This window comes from Zalophus californianus, chromosome 10, assembly GCF_009762305.2.
Source record: "Zalophus californianus isolate mZalCal1 chromosome 10, mZalCal1.pri.v2, whole genome shotgun sequence".
NCBI lineage: Eukaryota > Metazoa > Chordata > Mammalia > Carnivora > Otariidae > Zalophus > Zalophus californianus.
This window is the reverse complement of record NC_045604.1, coordinates 106,790,404-106,817,097: the sequence shown is the minus strand read 5'-3', so window position 1 is coordinate 106,817,097 and position 26,694 is coordinate 106,790,404. Positions and strand designations below refer to the sequence as shown.

The 26,694-nt window shown below is 51.5% G+C and overlaps 2 protein-coding genes across 11 annotated transcripts in view; both read left to right on the top strand.

Moving 5' to 3' along the window:
* The window catches only part of STAG3 (stromal antigen 3), a 28,911-nt gene extending 15,629 nt beyond the window's left edge, over positions 1-13,282 (top strand). For 4 of the 8 annotated variants that reach the window (XM_027611087.1, XM_027611086.2, XM_027611082.2 and 1 more), the window contains 20 exons: positions 391-541; positions 661-764; positions 1,037-1,129; positions 1,255-1,344; positions 1,606-1,806; positions 1,928-1,998; positions 2,087-2,174; positions 2,677-2,757; positions 2,846-2,938; positions 3,081-3,249; positions 3,374-3,510; positions 4,300-4,401; positions 4,910-5,058; positions 5,314-5,442; positions 5,543-5,700; positions 10,537-10,711; positions 10,958-11,059; positions 11,375-11,453; positions 12,565-12,624; positions 12,890-13,282. In XM_027611087.1, the coding sequence (XP_027466888.1) occupies positions 391-541; positions 661-764; positions 1,037-1,129; positions 1,255-1,344; positions 1,606-1,806; positions 1,928-1,998; positions 2,087-2,174; positions 2,677-2,757; positions 2,846-2,938; positions 3,081-3,249; positions 3,374-3,510; positions 4,300-4,401; positions 4,910-5,058; positions 5,314-5,442; positions 5,543-5,700; positions 10,537-10,711; positions 10,958-11,059; positions 11,375-11,453; positions 12,565-12,624; positions 12,890-12,898 (2,241 nt within the window). In that variant the 3' untranslated portion in view covers positions 12,899-13,282. Of the gene's footprint in view, positions 1-390; positions 542-660; positions 765-1,036; positions 1,130-1,254; positions 1,345-1,605; positions 1,807-1,927; positions 1,999-2,086; positions 2,175-2,676; positions 2,758-2,845; positions 2,939-3,080; positions 3,250-3,373; positions 3,511-4,299; positions 4,402-4,909; positions 5,059-5,313; positions 5,443-5,542; positions 5,701-10,536; positions 10,712-10,957; positions 11,060-11,374; positions 11,454-12,564; positions 12,625-12,889 lie in introns of those variants that run through there. The other 4 variants (XM_027611085.2, XM_027611084.2, XR_003523019.2 and 1 more) reach the window with 4 other exon arrangements.
* Positions 13,283-20,408: 7,126 nt separating this feature from the next.
* Positions 20,409-22,365, top strand: PVRIG (PVR related immunoglobulin domain containing). 3 transcript variants are annotated; one of them, XM_027611098.2, is made up of 5 exons: positions 20,409-20,826; positions 20,909-21,262; positions 21,362-21,464; positions 21,555-21,612; positions 21,731-22,365. In XM_027611098.2, the coding sequence occupies exons 1-5, from the start codon at positions 20,766-20,768 to the stop codon at positions 22,055-22,057; spliced, it is 903 nt and encodes a 300-aa protein (XP_027466899.2). In that variant the 5' UTR covers positions 20,409-20,765; the 3' UTR covers positions 22,058-22,365. The 3 variants fall into 3 exon arrangements, with proteins under 3 accessions (XP_027466899.2, XP_027466898.2, XP_027466897.2); XM_027611097.2 differs by having other exon boundaries at positions 20,410-20,826; positions 21,341-21,464; XM_027611096.2 differs by having other exon boundaries at positions 20,411-20,826; positions 20,909-21,464.
* The last annotated feature ends 4,329 nt before the right edge of the window (positions 22,366-26,694 follow it).

Below are 26,694 nucleotides of genomic sequence, written 5' to 3'. Positions count from 1 at the left end.
ATGCTAACTTAACGAAATAAGTCAATCAGAGAAGGATAATTATCATATGATTTCACTCGAATGTGGTATTTAAGAAACAAAACAGAGGAACATAGGAGAAGGGAGGGAAAATAAAAATAAGACGAAATCAGAGAGGGAGACAAACCATAAGAGACTCTTAACTATAGGAAACAAACTGAAGGGTGCTGGAGGGGAGGGGGGCTGAGGGGAAGGGGTAGCTGGGTGATGGCCATTGAGGGCACGTGATGTAATGAGCACTGGGTGTTACATGCAACTGATGAATCACTGAACTCTCTCTCTGAAATTCAATGATACACTATATGTTAACTAATTGAATTTAAGTAAAATTTAAAAAATTAAAAAAAAAAAAACATGTACCTTCTTCCACAGCTCCATAACCACGCTGCTTACTTAGTAGACAGCCTGTGGGACTGTGCAGGGTCTCAGCTGAAGGACTGGGAGAGTCTCACAAGTCTGCTGCTGGAGAAGGACCAGAGTGCGTGCCGTGTGATAGCCGGAGGAGGGGACCTTTCACCTCCTAGTAGGAAACCAGGGGTCTTATAAAGGCAGAGGTGTCATGGGCAGTGGGATTTGGAGTGACCTGGAGATGGAGGGTGGCTAATTTGTGATTCTGTGTTTTCCATCCTCCTGCCAACCCAGACTTGGGCGATGTGCAGGAGAGCACGCTGATAGAAATCCTTGTGTCCAGCGTTCGGCAAGCCTCAGAGGGTCACCCGCCTGTGGGGCGGATTACTGGGAGGAAGGTATGGCATGAAGGGTGGGTGGGTTGGTTAGCAATATTAAATCCAGATAGGCGTTGTCCATCTTTATCCTCAAGTGTTGGGTTAGGGTGCCAATTCTCTGCCCCTCAAAGATTTCCATTTCTAGAAAAAAGAGATCTGAAGGAGCTGCCAAATGAATTCTCTCTTCTTTCTGGGGCAGATAAGATCATAGGGAAGAGGGATACACATCCACACCCTCTGGACCCACTGTTTTTCTACATCTTTCCCTCCATCCCCTAAATGATTAATTCCAGGGCTTAACCCCAAAAGAACGGAAGATCCAAGCCGATGACAAGGTGAAGCTGACGGAGCACCTCATCCCCCTGCTCCCCCAGCTCCTGGCCAAGGTAAAGCTGCCCCAGCATTCAGTATCTGGGAATGAGCAGTGAATGGAAATGGCCTCCAGTGAGGACTGGGAGTAGGGCTTAGCATATATGAGCTAGTAAGTAGTTCTCCCTCTCAATCCCTGCAGTTCTCAGCTGATGCGGAGAAGGTTGCTCCCCTGCTCCAGCTTCTCAACTACTTTGACCTCAACATCTACTGCACTAGGCGCTTGGAGAAGGTGAGGAGAGAGGAAAATATAGTTCTTACACAGTGCTGCTTCCTTGCTAGGGCCAGAGGTTCTACTGCCAAGATCTGGTTCTTCTCAAGAACCTGGGTTCCCGAAAAATCAGTAAGTCTTCCCTTTCATAGGCATCTTATCCTTTAAGTTTAATGCTTTCAACTGTGTATTTTTTATCTCCCCCAGCTCTCCTCCCCTCCAGAAGACTTGCCCCCCTTCCTTGCTCCCCCTCAACACTATCTTCTCTCACCTCTCTGTCAGCATCTGGAGCTGTTCTTACAGCAACTCCAGGAGGTGGTGGTGAAGCACGCAGAGCCCGCGGTGCTTGAGGCGGGTGCTCATGCCCTCTATCTGCTCTGTAATCCTGAGTTCACGTTCTTCGGCCGGGTAGACTTTGCCCGCAGCCAACTGGTGGATCTGTTGACTGACCGCTTCCAGCAGGAACTTGAGGAGCTGCTGCAGGTAGGACCTGGAGCTGCAAGACGGGACACCCCAAACTTGGGTCAGAGAAGGCCACAAGATGGGGAGTGCGGGTCTGTGAATCGTCGGGAAAATCCCACCGTGGATCTTCTTCCTTCCTCAGTCATCCTTCCTAGACGAGGATGAGGTGTACAGTCTGGCAGCCACTCTGAAGCGCCTCTCTGCCTTCTACAAGTGAGCAGCTCACCTCTTTTCCTTCTCCTGTGTCTGTCGGTGTCTGTGGCGTTGATTCCTGCATAATGTTTTCCTCTCCTCCCCAAAGTGCTCATGATCTGAGTCGCTGGGAGCTCTATGAGCCATGCTACCGGCTTCTCCGGAAGGCTGTGGACACAGGAGAGGTTCCTCACCAGGCAAGTAGACGAGTCTGAGACGAGTCTGAGAGGAGCACTTCAGGGTTCTGGGTTCTAGGTGGCCAACAGTGCCAGGCAGTCCCAGTCCCGGGGTTGTGGCGTAGACCCAGGAGGAAAGTCGTGTGCGTGCTGTGCCTTCCATTCCACTCTAGAAGGTGAACTGGACTTTCTGGTGCCTGAAAGCAGCCACCGTGCCCCTTTCCCTGGGAGTGAAGGATAACATTGAGGGATTCTAGGAGATGACAGATAAACGAGGGAGAGGTGGCATGCCTATCCGAGACAGAATTCTCTGAAGATTGTCCCGATTGAGTGCTTTCCGCCCCCCCCCCCCCAGAGAAGGAATCAGGTGTCCCCTAATCTCATTTTCTCTCTTCGCTGCTTTTGTTTCTCTTCACTGCTTTGGGTGTGTGCTGCCCATTTGCCTTTCCCTTTCTTTCTCCCTCTCTCCCAATCTGCTCCTCACTCTCCTGATCTCCATCTTTGTAACGTTTGGTTGTTACAGGTGATCCTGCCAGCCTTGACTCTTGTTTATTTTTCCATTCTCTGGACACTAACCCACCTTTCTGGATCAGATGCTTCCCAGGTAAGTCTGAGTCTGAGTCTGAGTAGGGGCAATGGGAATGGAAAGGCCTGTGTCTCCATTCCTCCTCCTTAAGCCACTGTCTCCATAGAAGCAGCTGTTGAATTTGAAGGGCAGGATGGTGGCCTTCTGCGAACTCTGCCAGAGTTGCCTCTCAGATGTGGATTCGGACATCCAGGAGCAGGTTGGCATGTACTCGGGTGGGACCAAGGAGGCACGCCTCTCCCCGTGGTCTGGGGAAGCCTTGTTCTAAGGGAAAATTAGCTGTGTAATTTCTGTCTTGATCAATATCCTGTCCTTTTTAAGCATTCTCTTTTTCCCAACAGGCTTTTGTCTTATTAAGTGATCTACTTCTCATCTTCAGCCCTCAGATGATCGTAGGGGGTCGTGATTTCCTTAGACCCCTTGTCTTTTTTCCTGAGGCTACTCTCCAGTCTGAACTAGCCAGCTTCCTCATGGACCATGTCTTCATCCAGCCTGGAGAACTGGGCAGTGGTACAAGGACTCAATACCTGGGGCTCAGGAAGGGTCTGGGGCTTGGGCCTGCCTCAGGCATTTGAGGGCAGGAGTCCTAAATCGGTGGTTCTGATATTTCCATTCTGCATTTCATGTGAGCCAGGTCATTCCCAGGAGGATCATCGACAGATAGAACAGCTGCACCAGCGGCGCCGCCTCCTGGCTGGGTTCTGCAAACTCTTGCTTTATGGGGTCCTGGAGATGGATGCAGCCTCAGATGTGTTCAAACACTACAACAAGGTGGAGTGGAGTGACATCAGGCTGAGCACAGCCGGGACTTCAGACACTGGAGCACTCTGGGAAGGAGGGTGGGGGAGGTGATGCTATCAGGCTTGAAGGAAAAGTGCAAGGAAGAAGGCAACCGGAGTTTGGCATAAAGGGACAAAGAAGAGTCAGTAGTAAATAATCATGGGAAGAAAGCTGTTAGGAGGAAATTCATTGGAAAGAAAATCTTACTCTTTCCAGAATCTTTTTTTTTTTTTTCTGTGAATGCAGTCTCCATAAACTGGGTGTAATATAAGAAGAAAAAAACAGAATGGAAGAGGTATTAATCCTTACAAAGATATCTAGATGTGTACCTCAGTTTCCTTGACTCACCATTGTATTGATTGTGGTTTATTTTGAGCACCTACTCTGGGCCAGATACCATTTCAGGCACTAGGGACACAGAAGTGAGCAACACAGAGTAAAGTTCCTGCTTCACGGAGCCTCCCTTCTAGCGGGGGAGAGGCCAACAGTGAAGGCTTCAGTGCTGCAAAGAGAGCAGACAGTGGCAAGCTTATTACTCTTCTTCCCCAAGAAATGGGCTCAGGGCAGAGTTGCTTCCATTATTTTTTTGTCTAAACTCTGATGTCTTTGGGCCTGGACCTGTTGGCTAGAGAGGAGGTCCAGTCTGAGTTGTTTTATACTTCGATTCATGTTTCCTGACCTAAGGTACTTTAGGAAGGGCACATGATTGTAAAGGAAGAAACAGAACGGAATGTCTTGTCTTGGGGTCAAACATTATCTTCTCTATTTCCTGTCCTTCAGTTCTACAGTGACTATGGTGACATTATCAAGGAAACATTAACTAGAGCAAGGCAGATTGACCGGAGTCATTGTTCCCGAATCCTGCTGCTGAGCCTCAAGCAGGTACTCCCTTCTGCCTAGAGTACCTCAGGCCTGTGATATGCCCTCCCTGTAGCCCACCAACTGTCTGCTCACCCTCAGCCATGTAGGGTGTGAGAACCTTACCAACGGGAACTAATTTATTTTGACTCTACTTGACAGTCTCCTTTGTAACTAGTAGGTCCGTGGAAAGTATTAGCTGAGGGGCAGTTTCCACCCTAACTCCACAGAAATTCAACTATATTAGGACATAGGAGCACCATCAGTAAGATGATAGAAATTCCTAATTTTCTTTTAGTCTGTTGTCTCTTAGTCCCTTCAGTTACTACAGATGTTTGTTTTGTTCTAGAGCAAGGGTGAAGACACTCTCTGCTGCTGGGGTCAGGCGTAGGGACAGTGTCCTGGCAGGAAAGAGGAAAAGTAGCAGATGGCCTCCCAAGCCCTTTAGAATTGGCTGAGAAGGGAATGCTGTACTTCTCTATTTTCACTTTGTTCCTCCCTTTCCCAAATGTACCATGTTTCCTGGACACAGCTGTACACAGAACTGCTGCAGGAACAGGGGCCCCAGGGCCTGAATGAACTTCCAGCCTTCAGTGAGATGAGGGACCTGGCCCGAAGGTTTGCCTTGAGCTTTGGACCCCAGCAGCTACAGAACCGGGACCTTGTGGTCACGCTACACAAGTAAGGAAGTATTGGTTGGAGGTCAGCGTACTTGGATCTTTCTAAGAGGGCTGAGCCAGAGGCTGTGTACAGGGAGAACTGGAAGTCTGGTCTTGGACGGAGGGATAAGCATGTTGAGGAGGAGCAGTCAGTTTGGCCAGTGGGTATTCTCTGGGAGACAAACGGGACGGGCACGGTGCACTTGGACAGGATGTTTCAGCCCTGGGAGGGAAGTGAGGAGGGACTATCTTCCTAAAATAATTCTGCTCAACCAAGGGAAGGCATCAAATTCTCCTTGTCTGAGCTTCCTCCAGCTGGCTCCTCTGGTCAGCCCCCGAACCTGGCATTCCTGGAGCTCCTTTCCGAGTTTTCCCCCCGACTCTTCCATCAGGACAAGCAGCTGCTGTAAGTTAGTGGGTGGGTGGATAATCACGTGGATTGCGAAAGAAGGGAATGGTGAGGGCCCAGCAGGCCACTCAGCCTCTTCATCCCACCCCTTCCTTAGGCGGTCCTACCTGGAAAAGTGTCTGCAGCGGGTCTCCCAGTCACCTGATCGTCCCTGGGGTCCAGTCACCACCTACTGCCACTCCCTCAGCCCTGTGGAGAACACAGCAGAGGCCAGCTCCCAGAGCTACCCACGCTCCAAGAAGAGGCGCACTGAAGGTAAAGTACTGTGGGGGGGGGTATCCGGGTACTCGGCACTACTTCCTTTCTTTAGAGCCAATTCTTAGATAAGCAGCATATGGTCTTTTGCCTCCTTCAGACTTTTGTCTTTGGTCAAACGTTTCGCTGAGCATCTGTTGTCATTAAGCGGTATTCATTTTCTTCAAGGTTTATCTGTCAAGTAAAAATAGCAAACCTTTGTGAAAAATCAAATAGAAACTGATGATAAAACAAAAGATTGAATGAAGAAATCTGTACATTTAGGAGGCCCCTCCTTGCATCTAGTATTGTTATTTTCCAGATTTTAAAGATTTTTACACAACCTCCATGATTTTTTTTTTTTTTTACTTTCAGATCACTACCTGCCTTATAATCTAAGGTTTTTTTTAATTCTCTTTTTAAATATAGTCTTAAGTGATAATATCCTAGAAATCACAAGTTTGATGAGTTGTTATGTGTTTTCAAGTGAACATTTTAAAATACTCTTCTCCCCATCCCTCAGCCGTAGTCGGAATCACTCATCTACTTCCTGTCTCTGGATTTGCCTATTCTAGACATCATATAGTGAAATCATACAGTAGGTGGCCTTGTGTGGCTGCCTTCATTCACCCAGCAGAATATTTTCAAGGTTCATCCGTGTTTTAGCATATATCAGTACTTCATACCTTTTTTTTTTTTTTTAAAGATTTTATTTATTTAGGAGAGAGAGAGAACACGAGCTGGGGGTGGGGGGAGAGGGAGAAGCAGACTCCCCACTGAGCAGGGAGCCTAATGCAGGGCTCGATCCTAGGACTCCAGGATCATGATCTGAGCCAAAGGCAGACGCCCCGGTACCTCATACCTTCTTATGGCCAAATATTCTGTTGTATGGCTATGCCACATTTTATTTATCCATTTGCCAGTCGATTGACATCTGGGTGGTTTTCATTTTTTTCTTTTAATTGGAGTATAGTTTACATACAGCATCCCATTAGTTTCAGGTGTACAACATAGTGATGCTGTAACTCTGTATGACGACTTTATACGTTACACTAGCTCACCGTAAGTGTAGCAGTCATCCATCGCCATACAGCACTGTCATGTACCACTGACTGTATCCCCACTGACTTTCATCCCTGTGACTTCCTCATTTCACAGCTGGAAAGCCTGTACCTCCCTCCCTTCCATCTTGCACATCCCCCACCCCTCTGCCAACCGCCAGTTCTCTGTATTTATGGGTCTGTTTCTGCCTCTTTTGTTCATTTGTTTTGTTTTTTTAGATTCCACATATAAGTAAAATTGTATCATTATTTGTCTTTGCCTGTCTGATATTTCACTTAGCATGATGCTCTCTAGGTCCATCCACGTTGTCACAAATGGCAAGATCTCTTTAAGAGAAGTGGAGTGTAGCATTCCGTTGTATGTGTATTCCGTATGCTCTTTATCCATTCACCTATCGATGGGCACTGCTTCCGTAAGATTGTGTCCATGTTTTGACTGTTATATATAATGCTGCTGTGGACGTTCATGTACAGGTTTTTGTGTGTACATGTTTTTAATTCTCTTGACATATACCTATGAGTGGAATTGCCAGATCATATGGTAATTATATGTTTAACTTTTGGAGAAACTACCAAACTGTTTTCTAAAGTGCCTGCATCATTTACAGTTCCTGCAGCAATGTATGAGGGCTGCGGTTTCTCCACATTCTTTACAACACTCATTATTGTCTTTCCTATTTTTCCAATCTCCTAGTGGTTATGAGGTGGTATCTCATTGCCTAAATTTGCATTTCCCTAATAACTAACGTTGAGCATCTTTTCATGTGCTTATTGACCATTTGTATCTTCTTTGGCGAAATGTCTATTCAAATCCTTTGCTCATTTTTAAATTGGGTTCTTTGTCTTTTTGTTGAGTTGTAAGAGTTCTTTATATACTCCAGATACAAGTCCCGTAGCAGATACAGGATAATCAAAAATTTTCTCCCATTCTGTGGGTTGTTTTTCATTTCCTTGAAGGAAAAAGTTCCTAATTTCGATGAAATCCAGATTAGTTAGTTTCTCTTTTGTTGTTTGTGCTTTGGTGTCATAGCTTGAAAAATCGTTGCCAAATCTAAGATCATGAAGCTTTTACACCTGTGTTTTCTTCTAAAAGTTTTCTAGTCTTAGCTCTTAAGACTTCGGTCTGTTATCCATTTTGAGTAAATCTTTGTCTATGGTGTGAGGTAGACTGTAACTTTTTTTAATGTCTTTTGTGTACCCCTTAAAAGTATTTTTATATCACCAGGAAACTCCTTTGATCAGTTAACTAATATTTGTTAAGGACCTATTCTGTGCATGATACCGTATTAGGTGTTTTAGAGGCTGGGAAAGATCCTCAAGCAGCTTACTGTCTAATAGAGAAAATACATTTATAGAAAATTTAAATTATGAACAGTCACCAGTAAATAATTTCCTGAGGAGTTTAAGAACGGACAGTTGTGTGTTTTAGAATTCAGGGAAGGAAGGTACCACTTGGAGTTTAGTTGATCTAAAGCCTGTGAAGGCTTCACCAAGAAGATGGAATTTAAGTGGAGCTTGAAGAATGGGTAGGATCTTGTGTAAGCTGAACAGAGGAAGAAGGAGTAGCGCGATCAGGGCATGGGGAGGTATGTGTTAGCCAAGCATGTACGTGTATCGGTTGGTTTGCCTAAAACACAGGGTTTGTAAAGGTAGGAGAAAACTGAAGAGACTGGTTCCATTTTTCATTCAACAGATATTTATTGAGCGCTGTGTGCTGGGAATAGGGAAGTGCACGAAAAAAGACAAATCTCTCTTCTTTAGAGAGTGGCAGGTTGTGCTGTGTGCTGTGGTGGGAAGGCAGGAAGAGGGCTGGCAAACGCTGGGGAGGCGGGAGCTGCAGTCTCCTCTCGAGGGATGGGGGAAGTCTGGCAGAGCCTCTGAGTGTTGGGCACAGACCTCAAGGAAGGGAGGGGGTGCCTGGTATATATAGAAGAGCATACCGAAGGGGCGCCACTGCACAGGGGATGTACCTGGCATGTTCTGAGAACAGGCAGGTCAGATGGCAAGTGGAGAGTATGTGGGATATAAGGCCAAAGAGATTGGAGGAGCCCGGACCATATGAAGCCAAGTAAAGACTCTGGCTTTTACTCAACAGTGAAATGGGAGGGGCGCCTGAGTGGCTCAGTCGTTAGGGAATGATCCCAGGGTCCTGGGATCGAGCCCCGCGTCGGGCTCCCTGCTCCGCGGGAAGCCTGCTTCTCCCTCTCCCACTCCCCCTGCTTGTGTTCCCTCTTTTGCTGTCTCTCTCTCTCTCTCTCTCTCCGTCAAAAAAATAAATAAAATCTTTAAAAACAAAGCAAAAAAACCCAGTGAAATGGGAAAACAGAGCATTTGAGCAGAGGAGATCTGCCTTCTGTTTTTAAAGGATTTTTCTGGCTGCTGTGTTGAGAATTGACTGTAGAGGGACAAGGGCAGAAGCAAAGGGACCAGCAAGGAAGCCGTGGAGTGGACAGACTGGGGGGAGTGGTGGAGGTGGGGAGAAGTGACCAGATCCTGGATATAGTTCTGAGGTATCACTGACAGGATTTCCTGACATGTGGGATCTAAGACAGGAGCTGAGGGTGGATTCGGCCTGAAAAAAGGATTTTGACCTAACAGCTGTTACTGATGGCACGGCTGCCAACTGAGACGGGTAAAGTGGGGAGTGAGGAGAATGGGTCTTGAGTATTAGCCGTGTTGTTGCAGGTGAAGACGCTGGACAGGCAGCGGGGGACAGGAGTCTGGAGTTCAGGGGAGAGGCAAACACTTGAGATAAATTTGGGAGTTGGTATTTAAAAGTGTGAACCTGCGTGGCTAAGGAAGCCAGTGAAGATGGAGGACAGAACAGGCTGAAGGGCTAAGCCCGTGGGCACCACACCATGAGCAGGCTGGGGAGAGGAGGAAGGCCCACCTGGTCCTCCCTGGGGAAACAAAGTCACGCGTGTGGGTTGTTTTGTTTGTTTTTCAATTTGGCTTTTTTTTGTTTAAGGATTTATCAGAGAGAGAGCGTGCGTGCGCACTCACAGGTAGAGGAGCAGAGGGAGAGAGGATCCCGAGCAGACTCCCCACTGGGCTTGGAACCCGACGCAGGGCTCCACCTCACGACCCCAAGATCATGACCTGAGCAAAGTCAAGAGTTGGACGCTTAACCGGCTGAGCCCCCAGGCGCCCCAAAGTCCTACGTGTAGCTCTTCCTTGTTTTCTCTAGTCCTCCGCTTAGACCAGTAGCAGCTCACTTTCTAGTGACTGGTTTCAGCACACAGACATGGCTGTGGGACAGAGGGTAACGGGGGTGTGAACATTTACAGTTGACAAATATTCATATTGGTTTGAAAATACTATCACCTGGGTTTTCTGAGATAACCTCGGATTCTTTCTCCTCTTCTGCCTTCTCAGGTCTCTGCAGGAGATGCTAAGGCCGTGAGCCCTGGTGTTCCACTTCTTCAGATCAGCTCGCTGGTGCTGCGGTCACCTAATTTTTCCTGGCTTTTAGAAAATCCAGTCTCCCATTTTTCTAGTCTCGCTAGCCCTCATGCTTCCACCCTTGTGGCTTCTGGTCCCCAAACTCTACAGCCATTTTACGCCTTTTTTTTTCCCCGCTTTCCTTCAACAAGTCCTAGATACCATTTTGTAAGCCTTACTTTTTAGGAAGTAGGATTATACTCATTTTTATCCTAACATAACGAGTCCATATAGGTTTTCCATTCTCTTCTTTCTTAACTTTTGCGAACCAAACCCTGGGCAGGTCTTGAAACCGTAGGAAAGATCTGTGGCAGTCCCTGGTCTCCAGTGACTATGCGTGCCTGTTTCTCCTCAGGCCCCTCCAGGCGGCAGAGAGGGGATGCCTCTTCATCCCAGGAAGAAAGCCTGCAGCTGAACAGCATCCCCCCCTCACCCACCCTCACCTCCACAGCCGTGAAGAGGGGGCAGCCCCTGAGGGGGTTGGAAGAAGTGGAGGAAGAAGGCAGCTCAGAACCGGAGCTTACCCAAGGGTAAGGGCCGCGGGCAGCAGCATCCGGGCATCTGGTCTTGGTGTCTGGCTGCCTCCATCCTGCCATTTCTGTTCTCCCGTTCCTCCTGTGGCACTCCGTCCTTCTCGGGTTCGTCCCTGCACCTTTCCCATTTTCTTAGCTTGGGATTTTCTTTCTCCCTACACGTTTTTCTCGTGTAACATTGCCCACCATCCCTTTTTACCCTTTACTTTACCCCCCTCCCTTACCCTACTTCATTCCCAACAGCCAGCCCCTTTCAGGTAACCAGAGGTCAAGGTTCTCAAGTCCACGGCGCTTCCGGACTCTGCTCAACCCTTCAGGTCCTGGTTTGGGCACCCGGCTGACCCGGTGAGCTTCTCATCGTCTTCCGTCCTCACTTCACATTTGGTGGCCACTGTGGGGTTCTCCCGTGACCCACTGCTTCTGTGCCCGTACTTTTTGGACGTGTTTAAATCACAGACCACTTCCTTCCAGGACAGTATGTGCCCCCGGCCTGTAGAACTGACAGGAGTAGAGCTGCTCTGATGGAAGCAGCAGTGGGGACCTGGAGACCCCCCCCCCCCGCATGCCCGTCCCTGCTCCCCCGGCTGCCTCCCAGGGACTCTCAGGGCTTGTCCGTAAGCAGCAGTTGTGAGAGCCTCTGCCCTTTGCTCCTGCCCTCAGCCTCAGCCTTATGGAAGAGGATGAAGAAGAGTTGGAAAGTCACAATGAGTTAAGTGAAGAATGGCAAGATGCAGACAAGGTGCGCAGGCCCGACATTCCCTTCTCCCTCTAGAACTAGAGGCAACTGTGAGAGAAGCTAGCATGATTCTCCTCTGTTGTCCTGACGATGCCCTTTCTCTGAGAGCTGCTGAGGATTTTTTTTTAAAGAATCACAGGGTAAAGGAGGGAGATTTGTAAGTTGCTTTGTACTTTGCTTGGACTTTTATTAAGGGAGGGAAAACAAAAACACCAAAAAGGACTCGGATAACCTTCCCTCCCTCAATCCCCATATAAGTATTTTGCCTCTGAGCCTAAGAGTTAAAAGGAGTCCCAGAGCTAGAGATGATGGACGGTCCCCTGGTCCCCCCGTTCCTCCCCCACCCCCCAGTTCCTCCACTCACTCCCTTTCCCACCCTGGCCCACCTGCTTCCCCGGGAGCAAATAGCTCCAGGCCAGTAGGAGCACATGGAGGTTGTGAGGTGATCTGAGTCCTCAGCTCTCCTGCTTTGTCAAGTTAGCTTCTCTTAACTCCTCAACCTCTTCATCTTTCAGATGGAGCTTGTAAACTGAGAAGGGTTATGTGTCTGCTGCTGTTATGCTCCTCCCTTCTCTGATCTTTGTGGGGGAAAGAAAGGGCAGAAGAGTGCAGGGGAATGGAGGGTCTTGTACTCAGAAGGACAAAAACAAGGACATCTTCAAACAGAGACTAGAGGGATGCCTGGGTGGCTCAGTCGATTAAGCGTCTGCCTTCGGCTCAGGTCATGATCCCAGGGTCCTGGGATCGAGCCCCGCATCAGGCTCCCTGCTCGGCGGGAGGCCTGCTTCTCCCTCTGCCTCTCCCTCTGCCTCTTTCTCTGTCATGAATAAATAAAATCTTTTAAAAAAAGGCTAGAGAGCAAGGCATCTATTAAAATGGTCTTTCCTGAAGTTCCCTCAGGAAAAATGCCGTTCTCTGGTTCCAACCTGAACAAATTTAAGGGCCTCAGTTGGCAAGCCAGGAGAGGAGGCACCTCTAGGTCTGAACCTTCGCCCACCGTCCCTTTGCTAGTCTCCCCTCCCTGGCTGCTGCAGGGACCCAGCTCAGAAAGGGCCCTTGGTTATTGTTTGCCATGTGACGGAAGGCCTGTCTGACTTCTGCCTGCTCTCTCTAGCACTCTTCCCCCAGCGAGCACGGGCTGGACCTCTTAGATTCTACAGAGCTGAACCTTGAGGTGAGTGTCCCCACACAGACTGTGGAAGGCAGTTTAGAAGAGTTGTGTGTCCTTGGGAGGTGTTGCAGGTAACCTCTGTCCTATGTAGTAGGCGGAAAGAGAGGCCATAGCCTGTGGCCGGCCCTCTCCGCTGTTTTCGGAACCTTAGGAGTAGCTGTGGGGGGAGGGTAGGAGGAGAACTAAAATGGTCACCTGGGGGAGCTCACTGTAATCTCTTTGCCCTTTGGGCTGTTTTGTGTCTGTGTTTTCATCTTTCCCATTACAGGATTTCTGACAGGAGTCTGTGCGCCTCCCCACCTCCACTCCCCACCTCCACTTGGAAAAGGCAAAACAGGAGAAGAGAGCAGAAGGAACCATTACTTCCAGGCCCCACCCTGGTCTTTGAAGGGAAGGAGAGGTGGGCTGTGCCTTCCTAACCTAACCTAACCTTTCTCTGATGATGTTGGGCTGAGAAGCCTTAGGCCCCCTGTCCTTCCTAATGCTCCCCGTCTCCGGCCCGGGGTCGAGTGCCTTTTTCCTGCTGTGTCTGGAGGGGGTCGGGGAGAGGCACTGCCTCCCTGTCTGAATGGAAAGAGCCCAGTAGTTTGCTGTGTTTTTGGAAAGGCTTTCCCAGCCTCTTTTGTGCCCTAGCGATTACCTCAATAAACATGTTTCAAGCAGCTGGTTCCTGGGGTGTGGCTCGAGATTGTTAAACTAATGCCCATCAGGTTCTTTTCTGGTGTCTGAAGCGGCTCTGCCTCACTCGCGCCATGGCCGAGTGTACAGACAGACGCCAGCCTTTCACGTGCCCCCAAATACTTTCGCGTATTGGCTCGAGGCTGCTCAGTAACTGGGACACACGGTGAGGCAGAGGAACTGGGAAGACGCTGGCTATCTTTCAGTAGTTTCTCTAGAGAGCACCGAGGAGGGCAGGCAGAATCCCTGATGGCTGGACCGTGGCCTCTCTCACCTACACTGAGAACAGGCCATACACCTTGGCAGCCTTCACCCAAGCGTTCTTTCCCGGGGGAAGTTCGTGACTTCATGCCCAAGACACCTATTATAACTTGAAATTGTATAGAATCTCAGTGTCTGAGTTAGGAGGAAATTTAGAAAAGTGACTCCAAATGTCCAACCCCAAAATCCAAGACTTCGATGCTGCCTTCTCCTTTAATCTTGCCTTCCCCAGCTAGTTCCTCACCAAGTCCTGTCATGTCATTCTGCAAACTCTCTCTCGTCTGTCAGTCTCTTCGCTCAGTGCCGTCATCTCTCACTTAGGCCACCTCTGGAAACCTTCCTCCTTCAAACTCTTTTGTTCTCATTCTGCTTCTTGAAAGAGCACAGCACGTCTGCTCTCTCTCTGCCCCTGACGAGCACACGGGTGTGTGAAGACAGTCGTCACTTTCTGCTTTAAGCCCTTCAGCCTCCTCCCTGTCCTGGGCATCTGCTTTAACTTCAGGTTCTCACTCTGGCCTCCCAAGCTGGATACAGCCAATCGGCTGGTGGTCTGTGGCAAAAGGAATCCTGACTTCCTCTGATCTGGTCACTCAGCCAAACTCATTCCCTCCTTCTCTTCCCTTCCACTCCAGCACCCTCTCCCCCAGATAGACGCTAAAGGTGGACGTAGGAGTCTGCGGAAAGGCAGCTGACCTACTCAGAGATCTTGAATCTGTATTAAGGGGGAACAGGTCCAGGGAAAGGAGCCCTTCCTATGGGATCTGGGAACAGAGTGGGAAAACAGGTGAACATAGGAGGTCACTAAGGATCCAGGAGGAGAAAGATTCCCAAGTTACTTAAAATACCAGCCAAGCTGAGGGTACTTCATAAGATCAAAAGAGAAACTCGGCAGCTCTGTAAATATGGAAATCTTTATGCATCCAGATGGTGCAGAGTGGTGAATTGAGCATCAACCTTAGAATATGTGCAAGTTCTATATCATGCTCCCCAAATTGTTTAACACTCTTTATTGAGGGGGTGGGTCTAGATCCTCTCCCCTGGAATATGGGCTCTGCGATTGCTTAATAGAATATGATGGACTGACGCTGTGCCAGTTTCTGAACGCTGAATTGAACTAGCAGCTTCCAACATCCTGTTTCTTGACCTGTTCACTCTTGGAGCCCAGTCACCAGGCTGTGAGACAGCCCCAAGCAGCCACATGGAAAGGCAATGTTTAGGGTTCCAGCTAGCAGCCCTAGCTGAAGTCCCAGCCTATGTCCAGTATCAACCACCAGATGTGCTTCAGATGTGAACCAGATGATTGTAACACTGCAGGCCTCATCTTTTCTGTGCCTTTTCCAGATTCCTGACCCATAGAATCTATGAGCACTATAAAATGTTTATACTTGATTTGGGGTGGTTTGTTATATAGCATTAGTAACTAAAAGAGAACCTTAGAGTCCTAAGACTCCAAAAGTTTGGATATGTCTGTCAGTTAAAAGAATTATATAAACATTTACCAGTTTTTATTTTTTATTTTTTTAAAAGATTTTATTTATTTATTTGACAGAGAGAGACACAGCGAGAGAGGGAACACAAGCAGGGGGAGTGGGAGAGGGAGAAGCAGGCTTCCCGCGGAGCAGGGAGCCCGACGCGGGGCCCGATCCCAGGACCCTGGGACCATGACCTGAGCCGAAGGCAGACGCTCAACGACTGAGCCACCCGGGCGCCCCACCAGTTTTTATTTTTTAAAGATTTTATTTATTTGACAGAGTGGGAGAGAGAGAGCACACACACGAGTGAGCACAAACCAGGGGAGATACAGAGGGAGAGGGAGAAACAGGTTCCCCAGTGAGCAGGGAGCCCGATGTGGGGCTCAATCCCAGGACCTTGAGATCATGACCAGAGCCAAAGGCAGACGCTTAACTGCCTGAGCCACCCAGGTGCCCCTATTTATTACACACATTAAAAATGTGATGGGTGGGGTGCCTGGGTGGCTCAGTCGGTTAAGCGTCGACCCTTGATTTCAGCTCAGGTCATGAGCGCAGGGCTGTGGGATCAAGCCCTGAGTTGGACTCCATGCTGAGCGTGGAGCCTGCTTAAGGTTCTCCCTCTCCCTCTGCCCTTTCGTCCACCCACCCCCACTGCGTGTGCTCGCACTCTTGCTTTCTCTCTTGTTCTCTTTCAAAAAACAAAACAACCAACCCAAAAGTAATGGGTGAGTTAATGAAATAAATGTTTTGAAATATTTTATTAATAGTACAAAATACCTTTTTGCTCTAAAAAAAATAGCAAAGGGAGAAACATTTTTTAAATCATGGTCTAATGTTTTCTGAGGTTCTTGTTGAAAGTTTATTTTGGTAATTATTTTTTTGGTCTGCATAACAGAGGAGTACCTCTCAAAACCTTGTAAATCCAAATGGAATAGGTGCTGCTTTGGCTGCATTTACTTTTTTTTTTTTTTTTTTTTTTTTAGTATATGTGCCAAAACCCCCTAAATTTTTTCATTTGGAAGACTTAGGTCAGAAAATGATTTCCAAGTACAGTGACCGTGTGTTTAGAGGGCATATGCATGGTTAGGACCACAAAACCCACCGCGTCTTGGAGCATGTAGACTGCAGGCCCGCAGCAGCTTTGGGTTTGAGTTTCTTACTTTAGGACGCTGATCTGATTGATTAGAGGTGAACATTGGGATCCCAGTGAGAGCACCAAAAAAGTTGAGAGCACCAAAAGTTAACTTCATTGTATTCTTATCTTTAAAAATGAGAAATGTTGGTCAGTTTGTCCTGCATGACAGCAGTTGATATCTTGTGTACCACCTGAGGTTCAAACCCCCCCCCCCACCGAAAACCACAGCTCTAGAGGATGTTGTGACAGTAAACGTCTTGCTAACAGGAGGGGCCATGGGCTTCAGAGCAACAGCCCTGAGTGGCCAGGCCCCAGCCAAGCTGGACCCGGAGCGGAGGCCAGCTTGGATAAGAGAGCTGGAGGCCTCTGCACAGGCTGACCTTACCTGGGTTGACAGGTGACACTGAGCAGTGCTTTTCAGGGGACTGGCACTGCTGTGCATTGCCTGTTAGCTTATTGTCGAATAGTAGCTTTTTTTTTTTTTTAAGATTTCAGAGAGCAAGGGCGCGCGCGCACACACACGTGCGCGCACACACACGAGCTTGGGGGCGGGGTGCAGAGAGAAGCAGACTCCCAGCGGAGTGGGAAGCCCGATCCCAGAACCTAGGATCATGACCTGAGCCGAAGGCAGACACTTAACGACTGAGCCACCCAGGCGCCCCCCTGCAAATAATAGCTTTTACATTATTTTAAATCATCTTCAATTAAGGGTTTTTCTTTTTTAACCTTTGTTGTGGCCAGGAGCTGCGCCAGAAGGTGAGTTGGTGGTGTTCTTTCCTAAATTTTAAAGTGAAGAGATTTTTTTCAGATGGCTAAGGAGAAAAGTCTTCGGCTAACAGGTAAGTCATCCTGTGTTTTGAATTACAGGCAGCACTGACCGGGGATGTTACAGGCTGAAAAGAGAGTCTGCTCTTGGATGGCACGAGAGGATAAGGGGGCGGGACGGGGGAAGGTTTATTCTCACACGGAGACGTTCTGAAGTCTGAGCCCGGTAGTTCCTTCCCTGGGGGAGGGTGGAACACAAGCCCTGGGAAGGACCCACACAACAAGTCTTCCTTGAGCACAGATTCCCTGTGAGCCCTGCGTGTGGGGTTGGGCTGGAGATGTAGGCACTGAAAGCGGGGGTCGGACGGGAGCAGAGCACGGAGGAGTGGCCCACCCGCGGGAGGAACCCTAGGACTCGGGAAGACGAAGGGACGTATATCAACTTTAACACAGTAGTTGAGAGCCAGCAAGGGATTGAGTGGGGGAGCAGGCGCTGAAGGCTAAAGCGGCTCCTGTCGGCACAGGAGCAGCTCCCATCGGGATGGGGGGCAAGCCCAGCCCCGGAACTGAGCACAGGCTCTCCACGGATGGGGCAGAGGATTGCTGGATTTTGATCAAAACCTTGTCATTTAACATTTTTACATGTGGGAGAGGCAGCTCAGCATAGTTGTAATAGTGTGGGTTCTGGGGCTAAAATTTTTGTCAAACCCTGGCTTCACTGTGTACTAGCCTTGTGACCTTGGGCAAGTTACTTCCTCACAAGGTCGCTGTAAGTATGGAACGGATCTGTGGGACTTGCCCAGAGTAAATTTAGCACATAGTGTACACCTCGATGTTACCTCTTATTGTTACTTTGATAGGGGAACATAAATGGCCATTTCACAACATTTAAGATATTTGTGAAAATGATCAGTGAGGAGTCTCACTGTACAAACTCAGGTGAGGAAGGTCTCTCATAAAATGATGGTCACCAGGGGCACCTGACTGGCTCAGTCCATGGAGCGTGTGACTCCTGATCTCAGGGCTGTGAGCAAGAGCGCCATGTTGGGTGTGGAGATTATTTAAAAATACAATCTTAAAAAAATCTGGTCACCAACATTCACTGAGGGCTGGAGCCAGGCGTGAGTGCGGTGCCACGAGCTGTGAAGCAAAGGGTTGTCCCTGTTGGGATATTGCTGCTTTGGGAGGTTAGGTTGCTTTGTCTAAGGTTGCAGAACTATGGAATTATGGCACCAACTCAGCCCCCACGGGCCTGATTCTAGAGACTGATGACGGGGGATGTTATTACTGCAGCAGGACATGAGCTGGATGTGGCTGCAGGGACTTCACTCGGAAAGGTCAGAGCTGGAAGTGGCCATTACCAGACCTGGGTCATCTACTGTGTGTCTCTGTGCCAAAAAGGGAAGAGGCCCAGCAATGCAGGCCTGATGATGCAGGGCTTTTGGTGGCAGGTTTAATGACCACCTGTGTCACTGGAGCTCAGAATTCTGGAGACTGTTCAGGAATAGCCAAGAAAGTTTTGAGAAAGGGCAAGGGTCATCACATCAAAACAAAAGCATTCTACTTAGGACCTTGTGGTATTGAAACAGAAATAAGCAAATGAATCAACAGAAAGATTAGGAAAGAGAATCCAGCAGTATATCGTTTGTAAGAATTTATGATCAAGATGGCATTTCAAAACAGCAGGTAAAGACACTTTGGGGACATTGGCTCTCCACCTGAAAGGTTACACTATTTTACACCATCCCCAAATTAAATTATTTAGGGGCTAAAAGGAAACCCTTCATAGAGTTTGGGATAAAAACAAAACTTACAATGTTATTTTTATAATTTGGTCTTCCTAAGCCATGCACAAAACCCAGAAATGATAAAATATGGACAGTCTGAACTCCTGAAAAAATGGGGAGGGGAATGGGAATGACGGGGAAAGTGAAAGAACTCTGATGTTTTTTTGTTTTGTTTTTTTAAGGGTTTTTTTTTTTTTTTTTTTGACAGAGCACATGCCGGGGGGCGGGGGGGGGGGGCGGCGGCAGGCAGAGGCAGAGGGAGAAGCAGGCTCCCCGCTCATCAGGGAGCCCGATGTGGGTCTCGATCCCAGGACCCCGAGATCATGACCTGAGCCGAAAGCAGACGTCCTACCATCTGAGCCACCCAGGCACCCCGAACTTTGATGTTTTCTATGCTTTAAATCGTCTACAATGAGAACTTAACTGAGGGGACAGTGTGGCTTACAAGACAAAATGGAAGATGTTGGGGAGTAGTTGTGCCATTGCTTTTTGTCCCATCGACCACCAAGTATTGCTCTCCCCTTGTGTGATTGGGCTCTGAAAGCCAGCCCTCCCTCCAGGGCCCCCAGGCAGCCACCGCCCGGGGCCCACCGTCTATGCAGTGGTTGTTCAAGAGGGAAATGTTCACTCAGGGACAACTTCCCGGAGGTGGTGGGATTTGGGCCTCGCAACGTGGGGAGGATTTCAGTGGGTGGGAGGAAGGCTTCCAGGGCGGGGAGGCTGAGGTTCCATATGCCCCCGTGCTCTGCATCCACACTGAGCTGGGCTCCCACCCTGTCAGGGGAACAGTACTGGAAGAAGTGGTGACCACAGGTCTGAGTCAGGTTTGGAGAGTGGCCCATCGGATCTGAGTGAAGGTCACTGGGTTGAGAGGCCGCTCACTGGGCTGGGAGCAGTGAAGCCATTGACCTGGAGGCCCTGCTTTTCTAGGTTTTCAGGCGTGGATGGGATGAGAGTCTGCCCAAGAGATGGATTTGGTTTTTGGCTAACATAGGATTAAACGCACCGTAACAGGCAGGGGCAGGGCCACAGCTCTGTTCTGACCACACCTTGGACAAAAAACAAGTCCTCAGCACGGGCCCTTGGCTCTAACCCTGAGCTCGCCAAGCTCCTCTCACCCCACACGCAAGCTTGGCACAGGAGAGGACAAGATGCCAAGCATTCTGATCACAGCAGCATCATGGTTGCTCTGTGTTCTATAAACGAACAGAAGCCAGAAAGCAATTTGGAGCAATACTTTGTGGAAAGAGACGGCTTGGGTCGGGGGGCGGTGGAAGGAGCGGGACAAAGGGCTCAGGGGGTCAGGGTGGGGAGCCCTTGGCTTCCTGACAGGCTGGAGACGAAAGAGAAGAGCCAGAAAGGACTAGGCTTCTGGCCCAAGCAGCTGGAAGCCCCTGTGCCCTCCACTGTTGGGGGGAGGCTGCAGCTGGGACAGAGCTCAGTTTGGGGGACGTTTGTGACAGGCATCCAGGAGGCAACGCGAAGTGGGCCGCTGGACATGATGAAGCTGTGGTTCAGGAGGGAGGCCTGAGCTAGGGATCAATAGATGAGTCAAGCCCGGCGGCTCTCAGGTAGCCCCCTGCTGGCTTTCCTGCTAAGGATCTTCCTCTTCCCAAATTCCTGTGCATTCCCACCCCTTAGCTGGGGGGAGGGGGCCAGAGGCTTCTTCCTAAGGAGAGACCAGGGAGCCCTGGTTCTCCGTCTCTTCCCCCTCGTACTTCCCAGGGCCTGGCCTGCCCAGGGGTCACCTGGAGACAGGGCTGGGGAAGGAACCTGAGCCCGCTGCCCCGCTCGCGTGCAGCGCAGCCTTCGTACAGGGAAAACCTTGTCGCTGTGGCTTCAAGTCTCTCAAGGAAGGAGGCCCATTGCCCTGTGTTCACCAAGCCAGAGGCAGACAGGGAAGGAAGTGGGGCAGGGCTGTGGAGCACACTGAGCGCGGCTGCTCCCCGGGGCCTGCTCACACATGAAAACTTCCTGCGATGATAACGGAAGCACGGGTGCTGTCCCCACCACGACAGCTCCCAGAGCTGGGGCCAGAGGGAAGCCATGGACGGGCCCCGGGCCCCGGGCCTGCTCCTGGTGCTGCTGACACTCTGCATCACTGCTGGTGAGTTGGGGGCGAGAAGCGGAAGACGGGGGGGTCGGGTGGAGACCCAGCCCTGGGGTCCTCCTATGTGTCTTTCCCACAGGGACCCCTGAAGTGTGGGTGCAAGTTCAGATGGAGGCCACCAAGTCCCCGTCCTTCACTGTCCGCTGTGGATTCCTGGGATCTGGCTCTGTCTCCCTAGTGACCGTGAGCTCCGGGGGGCCTGATGGTGCCGGAGGGACTAGGCTGGCTGTTTTGCACCCAGAATTCGGCATCCAGCACTGGCCCCCTGCCTGCCAGGCCCATTGGGAAACCAAAACCAGCATCTCCCTCACGGTGGAAGAAGGGTCTGAGGGGAGGAGCCCCAGGCCCAACACCACCTTCTGCTGCAACTTTGTTTCCTTTCCTGAGGGCTCCCAGGAGGCCTGTGGGAACCTCTTCCTCAGCACAGACCAAGGTGGGGCTGAGGAGAGGGGGCCAGGGAGGAAGGGGGGCACCAGCCGCCCGTCTGGTACGCCTCTTTGTCTATACACAGGGCTCCCTGCCCCTACTCCAGCTCCCATACTGCGGGCTGACCTGGCCGGGATCTTTGGGGTGTCAGGGGTCCTCCTCTTTGGCTGTGTTTACCTCCTCCACCTCCTGCATCGGCAGAGGCACTGGTGAGACCCAACCCCTGTCGGCCCCAGTCTGAACCCCAGCACCGGTGGGCCAGCCACTTGCTTTGCTTCTAACCTGCCTCACTCTGCCAGGTCTGTCCTGAAGGTCCAGCCCCGCCTCGCCGGTCCCCAGACACAGGCGCGAGCAAGGGTGAGGATTGGGGGGGGCGTTTGGGAGTGGGGAGCAGAGGAGGCTGCAGCCGGGCGGTGGGGGGTGGGTCCTGTGAGGTAGAGCCTAACTTGGGCCTCCTTCCCTATCATGCCCGCAGGGGGCTGGTCAGGCCTCCCTGGTCTCTCTCCAGGCCGCCTACCCCACCGTCAACACCAGCTGCTACGGCCCGGCAACTCTGGACACGGTGCTCCCGCCCCGGCCACTGTCCCGGTGGGCGGCACTGCCCGCCCCCACAGCCTGCCAGCCCCAGCCGCCCGCCCGCTGGGCACCCCTGCCAGCCTCAGCACGCGACAGTTTCATCTCCGTGGAGAATGGACTTTATGCTCAGGCGGGAGAGAGGCCTTTCCAAGCCGGCCCCAACCTCGTCCCTTTCCCGGACTCTCTGGGGCACAGAGTCATGGAGGGGCATTTAGGAGTTCGATGAGAGGGACCCCAAGTCCGCTTGGGCTTCCTCTCCTCTCAGACTTCTGGGACCCCCTTGTGGTGTCTGGGTCCTGGGGGCGCATCATCTTTGCACATCTTATTTCATTCTTAGGCCCGCATAAGTGTCTCCACACATGCCCGGCCAAGGCCCCCTTGCTGCGGATGTGGTCAGCACGTGTGCACGCGTGGGTACGTGTGGGCACACGTGTATCTATGTGAGGTGACAAAATCCCATCCCAGGTTGATTTCCTGTTTTCAAGTCCCCAACCCTCACAGGTGATGTTGGTAACTTAAAAAAAAAAAAAAAAAGTGGTTTCTGACTGGGGCCTTGGCTGGACCTTTTCTTCTTTAAGGGTTAAGAAGTGAAGAGGCAGGCTCAACCCCTGGGAGGCAGGGGCCGGGTTAGACTTCGATGGGGATAGGCCTCAGCCTGGGAGATCTCCCACCTGCCCGTCCCCCACCCTGTAGAGTCCTGGCCCAGCAGACGTTGCTGAGAGACACCAGGGGCTGGGAAGACAAGACCGGGGGGCGGGGACTGATGGCAGGACGATCCATACTCAATTCTTGCCACATCATAGCACAACAGCAAGGGCTCCTGGGTCTTCAACCCAAGAAAAGCATCCCTGGGGCATCCATGTCAGGCTCTCTGAGGTGATCTGCAGAGGGGGTCCTGATGCCTGCCTTCCACAGAATTCACAGGTGGGAAAAAGCTCCCCTCACATCTGCCCACGGTAGCTTCCTCCAGCTTCTCTCAGTGCTAGGGCACCAGCACTGTTCCCCACCGGTTGCTTGGGGGCTTAGGTAGAGGCCCGGCCAACACAGGGACCAAACACACACTCCCCTACCCACTAATCTTCCCATCTCGGAGCCAGCCCTCCGGTAAACAGGGCGAGCAGCCTGGGCCTCATCGAACCTTTGCCACAGGAGAATGTGGTGAGAGCTGTGAAAGCTGCAAGGCTCCATAGGAACGCGGCAGATTCTGGGTGGCAGGGGGCAGAAGGGTCCTGGAGCCAGGCTCAGACCGCACCCCCAACCAGGACGAATACTAGCATGGGGGAGGGGACACCAGCCACTCCATCCCTTCCTTGGTTCTGCTTGTGGGAAATCCCAGGCAGTGCCACCTGCCACCCCCTCTGCCTGGCTGAGGGAGGGCCTGCGCAGAGCGGTGTCCAACCCCAGAACCTTTGAGAAACCCGGTTTACTATTCTAGGCATGCTCTAATGTGGCCTTCCCGAGACCCAGCCCGACCCAGCCACCAGCGCTACACAGCACTGGGGGGGGGGGGGGGGGGGCAGGCAGAGTGAGGGAGTGGTTAAGGGCCTGTCTTCCTCAGCCAGTGATCCTCCTCCTCCTCCTCCTCCTCTCAGAAGCCCTCAGCACTGACCTGATCCGCTCAATGGTCCCTGCAGGGCTGGGGGCTCAAGAGAGAGGTGGGGGTTTGCGGAGGTCCCTGGGGAGGGTCAGGGAGCTGTGAGAGAGGGAGTAGATCAGGGCCCAGCTGCCTTAGGACCATGTCAGGGCCAGGGACAGGGGTGTGGGGGCAACGGGGCTTGCAGGGTCTCAGGGGAGGCCTTGGGGGGCTCCCCCAGGAACCCTCGCTTCTCTAGAAAGGGAAAGTTCGTCAGACAAAGGAGGGAGCTCTGAGGGGTCCCTGGCCTGAACCTGTCTCCACCCCCGAGCCACTTGCCCATCTTGGAGTCAGGGAGAGCCCCCCTGGACTCGAGCCTGTCTTCGAGTCAGACTGGCCAGCCCCACGTCCTGGAACCAGCAGCAGCACTGAAGGGCCCAGCCGGGCGAGCGGAGTTGTGCCTCCGTGGCCACAACCTTGGCGATCATGCTCTGTTCTTTGTTCATTCAACACATGTGGCAATGGAGGCCCGAGCGAGAGAGGACAGAACTGAACCAGCCCCCTTACCTCCACCAGGCATCCAGGACATGCCCTCTGCCTTAATCGGAGCTAAGGGCTGTGCTTTGGACTCCCCCTGAGTTTGAACTACAGGGGTCACTCCCTGGCTATGAGACCCCCAGCGGCTTAACTTCTCCGAGGCTCGCTTTGCTCGTCGCGTGCATAAGGAGGGTCATAAGGCCAAGGGGAGTGTGAAGACTGTAAACCAGGACGAAGCGACTTTGCATGGAGTATCTTACTTAGGACTTAACCTCAAGGGGTAGGTAATTTCAGGAAGTTCATTTAACAGATACGGAGCCGGACCCCGAGCCCGGGGTCACTGAGCTGGAGGGCGGAGGTGCTTTCAGCAGGGAGCGAAGGAGGCGCAGTGCCAGCAGCCCGGTCTGGACACATCCGTGGGTCGGCTCGACTGCGGCGGTGACGGCGGGGACCACCCTGGGGAGCCGGAGCTGGGCCTGGGCCCCAGGCGGGGGCCGACCGTGCGGTGGCCTGCGAGTGCTTTCCGGAGGTCCCTCTGCAGAGGACACGAGACCCTCCAGAGAGAAGAGCATCTTTGGAGGCGCCGCAGGGGTCTCAGGGAAAGGATAGAGCGACCCCCAACCCCTCCGTAATGGGTCCCTCAGCCCTGCCCTCGCCCACCGCACCTGGCCCAACCGACGACCCCAGCCACCAGCTCGCTCCTCCCCAAATGGCCCTCAGGACGCCCTCACCCCGTGGCTACCTCCACCCACGGTCAGTTGCTCCTTCTTGCCTCCGCCCCACCCCAAAGTGGTGTGGTGACCTCAGGAAATATGGTAACAATTTTCGGTCAACATATGGCCCATCGATTTATATCTGAAGGGTTGAGGTTTTACTTGACAGTAGAGAATAACCTTATCTTAACAGCTGAGCCCTTTGAGGTCCTGCAAACCTTGCTCCCAAATTCCTTAGAGACCTACGCTATCTCCAACCCCCACTAAGTAAGAAGTGTGTAATCAGTCACTCCTCACAATCACCAGTGCACCTCTCTCTGCCCACAGGTCCTGTCCCCGGGCTATAATAAAAACTTTTTTGCACCAAAAAAGTCTCAGCCCCACATCACTAGTACCCCTCTCCTCTGTGTGGCCCACTGCTTGTACAGACCGTCCCGCCTCTCTCGGCTCTGGACCCTCGGCAGCCACCTTTCCATACTGACCCCTAGCCTGGGGGGCGGGGGGTGGGGTGGGGGTCAAGGTGCCTGGCAGTTGCTTTCCTTCTAGGGACCAGTGGGAAGAGTCAAGCACCAGGAGTCCTGGGACCTGGACTCCACGGCCTCCTGCTGGGTGTGTGACTTCTGCCCCTGCAGGCCAGGAAGACTTGAACCCTTGCTGGGTTCACTGCAGGGCGCTGGAGGACATGGCCTCGCCCCCAGCCAAGTCAGGGTGTCCATCCTGCTCATGCTGACCTCTACAGTACACGGTGGGGGGACCTGGGGCCTTGGGAGAAGAAATAGGGCCGAGGCGTGTCTGAGGGCTCAGCCAGTGGGACACAGGTCAAAGGCCCTGGCCCGTTCTCTGGGCCTCTCCCAGGCGCTATGGGGGAGTAGCTACTCAACGAGAACCCCCAGGCTGTGATCCCACTCCAACACAGGGACACACAAGGGCACAGGATATTAGGTGTGCTGGCCCAGCCAAGGGCAGGGGGAGGCTCTACAACCTGCCCAAGGGTTCTGGGCAAACCTTGCTGAGGGGGGAACCAGTGACACCCGGAACCTCCACAGCAGGGCCCTCAAACAGCCTCATTGCAACATCTGTGAAATGAATCAGAAATCTGGGCTGTTTGGAGAAACAGTAGACAGACATTACAAATGTTAAAAGAAAAAAATTAAAGTGATTTTTTTCACTTTCACAAAGTGAGAAGGAATGATGGAGCCTTTCTGAGTCAATGACACCTACAATAGAACCTGAAGCTGAGTGGGAGCTGTTCAGGCAAAGGCTGTGGAGAGACTATGCCAGGCAGGGAAAGACATGTCCAGGAGCCGTGGTCTTAAAAGCAGTTTGTCCCTGCAGGGGCCCCAAGCAGATCCCTGTGTTTGAAACAAGGCGAGGGAGGGAGTACGGAAAGCCCCTGGAAGGGATGTGGGTTTTATCATAAGGGCGGGTGTCACCTCTGGTGGGTTTTTTGTTTTTGTTTTTTGTTTCTTGTTTTAAGATTTTACTTATTTGACAGAGAGAAACAAAGCGAAAGCAGGAACACAAGCAGGGGGAGTGGGAGAGGGAGAAGCAGGCTTCCCGCGGAGCAGGGATCCTGATGTGGGGCTTGATACCAGGACCCTGGGATCGTGACCTGAGCCGAAGGCAAACGCTTAATGATGGAGGCGCCCACCTCTGGTGGGTTATAAGCGGAGTGCGGCAAAATGATCAGATGGACATTATAACGGGAGCACTCTGGGGAGGGGAAGAGAGCACTTGTGTGGGAGGAAGAGTAGAAGTAAGAAGAATTGGGGAGCTACTGCAATGGTCCAGGTGGGAGATGAGGTGTCCCGGGCAAGGACAGTGGATAGATGGAAAGAAGCAGAGGATTCAAAACTGTGTTTTGGAGGCAGAATTATTCCTGGCTGTGGGAAGAGGGGATGACGATGGTCTCAAGGGTTACACCCAGTTTTCTAGCGTGAGCCACTAGGTAGGAGAAGTGCCATTTACTTCAATGGAAGATTGAAAGGAGCATCTTCCAGGGAAAGGGTGACAAGGGGCTGAGAAAAGATAGCTTAGGTT

Bases quoted from the DNA above. Each gene is read 5' to 3' on its own strand.
- PVRIG (XM_027611096.2), top strand. From the start codon at position 20,766: ATGGACGGGCCCCGGGCCCCGGGCCTGCTCCTGGTGCTGCTGACACTC. The intron at 21,465-21,554 runs GTGAGACCCAAC...TCACTCTGCCAG, and splicing joins CTGCATCGGCAGAGGCACTG to GTCTGTCCTGAAGGTCCAGC. The intron at 21,613-21,730 runs GTGAGGATTGGG...TCATGCCCGCAG, and splicing joins AGACACAGGCGCGAGCAAGG to GGGGCTGGTCAGGCCTCCCT.